The 2926-nt window shown below is 51.2% G+C and overlaps 1 protein-coding gene across 1 annotated transcript in view; it reads left to right on the top strand.

Annotated features, from left to right (window-relative positions):
• The first annotated feature begins 202 nt into the window (after positions 1-202).
• SSH1 (slingshot protein phosphatase 1) overlaps positions 203-2926 on the top strand; it is an 18430-nt gene continuing 15706 nt past the window's right edge. Inside the window, exons 1-2 of the mRNA XM_010142484.1 lie at positions 203-279; positions 2808-2911. Of these exons, the coding sequence (XP_010140786.1) occupies positions 2827-2911 (85 nt within the window). The 5' untranslated portion in view covers positions 203-279; positions 2808-2826. The remainder of the gene's footprint in view (positions 280-2807; positions 2912-2926) is intronic.

Genomic DNA, 2926 nt, shown 5'->3' with positions numbered 1-2926 from the left:
ACAAGTGCTTGTTCAAGCCAGGATATCAGGGGAAGACACAGTGTTCTGGAGAAGTCAGCCAGTTCCTGGGTAGCATCAACAGACGCGATCGCTCTGCTCCGCACAGAATATACGGTCAACCTTCTCTTTTCCTTTCCTTTGTTTTTGATTTTATGGCTTGAGAAGCAAAAGGATGTGAGTTTTACAGCTCGTTATGAATCTTTTTGAATTTACTGACTTCTGTCTGACTCTTGGGCCAGCACAATGCTTCTGCTGTTCAAAGAAAACCAGGCCAAATTAGTATGTATAAGCCACTCGTTTTTATGCTGCTAACAAATGCTGCTTACTGGGGCGTTTATCACCGCTGCCGAGGGTCAAAAGTTGGGCATGTTCTTTAACCATAGGATTTTTCTGCTCTTCAGGAGGTTTTTCACAAAGGCTGGAGTTATAGTGGTGTACTGGCACTGCAGGGTTTAAAAGGGGGGGTTAAACTGCATTGCAATATCACGCTTTGCCTTTTCCTCCCTTTTCTTGCATCAGCTTAGAGCAGTTGTGTGGAGTGACTGGGAGGAGCGTGTTCCTCGAGCGGAGATGAGGGTCGGTGCGGGGTAACGTCACTGTTTCAGGATGGTGTCAAATAGGAGTTTGGCAAAGAGGCACTGGGATGCGTTACCTCTGCCTGGCCCCGTGCTGGTCGTGTGGGACCGGGGAGGTTCAGGCAGTCCGGGGCACGGCGAGCTGTGCTGCGGGAGGCTGCTGTGCTGTTCAGGGGGCAGACGTTTAAATTAGCGCAGAAATCCTGCTCTCAACAGGTCCTTTGGCTTTGCTTCCCGGTTCGTTTCCGTGCAGGTGAATACGTGGTCGCAGAAGTTTCGCTCCGTGGCTTGTCCTTTTGCTGCAGTTGCTTTCTGCTCCTGCAGCGGCAGGAAAATGAGAATATTCTGCTTTGTTGTAAAAGATGAAGCAAGGAGAATGTCAGGTGAGGTGAACCCTCTGGGCAGGGGTTACCGACGCCTTTTGGAAGGAGCTCTGTCTCTTCCGAGGTTTTTCTCGCTGTAGAAATCCCAGTCAGGGCTTTATTAGGGATAAAAAATATTCTTTGAGATATTTCTTCACCTTCCCAGAGAAATATTTCCTAAAGTTCTTGGGATGCGAATGCTGTGAATTATCTCCTCGTTCATTATCTCGCCTCTTGCTGAAAAAACCGATGAGCGTGCGCAACGCTGGTGTCCAGCCAAATATCCTCCCCGCTGTGCTGCTGTCACTTTTTTACCGCTTTCGTGTGAGATCTGGTGTGCAAAGGAAACCAGGCTCTTCCTGGCTCCCTGATGGAATGAACCAAATCCTCGTCTGCAGAAATTCCTGCCGTGTGCCCGGCATTTCGGATTGCCAGCGACGTCCGCACGGCTCCTGTTAGACACGACTCGCTGGCGAAGGGGGCGGTGAGTGCTGGGGAGCGCAGCTGTCCTGATGGCCGTTCATTGATCTCAGATAGGACTCGTGGAGCCTGGAACTTAGGTGAAAATTTTAGTTCACTTTTTAAAAGCAGCTGAAATCTCAAATTTAAACCTGATGCAGATTTTTCTGGGAGGGTTCAGCTGCAGGATGGGGCTTTGCCTGGGAACCTTGGCTGTGCTTTCAGAGGAGGGGAAAGCTGGACTCGCAGCAAAAGCTGAAAAGATGTGAAATTGTCTGTCTGTACAAAACCACTGCAGTAGCATGGAGCATAGAGCTCCTTTCTGCCCAAAGACCCTGGATAAGGTGTAGAACAGACGAGTCTGGGAGCTGCGACTCCGCTGGGATGATTTTCTGTAGCATAAGTAACTCCTGAGTAGCACAGTCTCCTAATGGAGCGGTGACATTTCGTAGCCAGCAGACAGTAATTAACCATGATCCGCGTTTGGAAGCGTGGGGCAGCAGAAAATGGGGCTTTGTCCCAGGGAATGTCTCCTGCACTGGCTCGAGTGGTGTAGGAACCGCAGCGTAAGCAGGTCCTGTGGCACCTCCAAGGAAATTGAGTAGATGGCGATTTTTGGCCTCGTGGGAAATGCGAACTTCACTGCTCACGTCCCCTCCGGCCCTAAAACGCTCACGAGTGTGTTATGGAACCGTGTGATTAGGCTTCTGCTGGTGCTTCCTGCAGCTCCCGAGTCTGTTCAGCCTTCTTGTCAGCCGTGTTCCTGTGCGTCCCTGGGCGGTGGAAATACTGGTCTGGGGTCACACACACTGGGAGCTGCCGCCGTACCCGCAGCCTTCTCCAGGACGGCTGTATCCAGGCAGAGCCGAGCCAAATCTCTGCTGTTGTGTCCGTGGTTGGCTCCCTTGAGGTTTCAGAGTTTTCTTTCTTCTGTGATGCGCAGGTTCCATCTGCCCTCCCTTCCTCTTTAGATCTATGGACAATTGGAGGTTGAGTGTTCTTGTTTTTACATTCCAAAGAAACCTCCAGAAGTGCAGTTAGTAGGAATCGACTGACTTGGAGCTTGATCTTCAGTCGTTTTACAGCTCTAAGCCTGTCAAAAGTCTTACCCTCCGATGTTTTTAAGTTGCAGAATTTGATAGTGAGATGATAAAGTCATTTCCAGCCCAGGACAGCTCAGGCAGTATCTCCCGCAATGGGCAAGGAGTACAGTGCTGTGGAGAACGGCCCATGAACGGTCCTGGAGCCACACCGTGCGAGTGGCAGGATCAAGCTTTGGGAACAGCTTCTCATGGCAAAACCCCGCGGTGTTCCGTGAGGGGCAGCCCTGCCTTTCCCAGGCGCACCGACCCCAGTGCGCGTTTCGCTGATAATCCCTTTCGGGTGACTTCCTCTGTCATTTGCTTTCCAGCCTCAGCGAGAGCTTTTTCATGGTGAAAGGTGCAGCCCTCTTCTTACAACAAGGCAACAGCTCCCAGGGCCAGCGAAGCCTCCAGCATCCTCACAAACATGCAGGTAGTGGACGAGATC

This window comes from Buceros rhinoceros, unplaced genomic scaffold, assembly GCF_000710305.1.
Source record: "Buceros rhinoceros silvestris isolate BGI_N320 unplaced genomic scaffold, ASM71030v1 scaffold23678, whole genome shotgun sequence".
Lineage (NCBI taxonomy): Eukaryota > Metazoa > Chordata > Aves > Bucerotiformes > Bucerotidae > Buceros > Buceros rhinoceros.
Note: the sequence above shows the minus strand (reverse complement) of the source record. Positions and strands in the feature narration are given on the sequence as shown.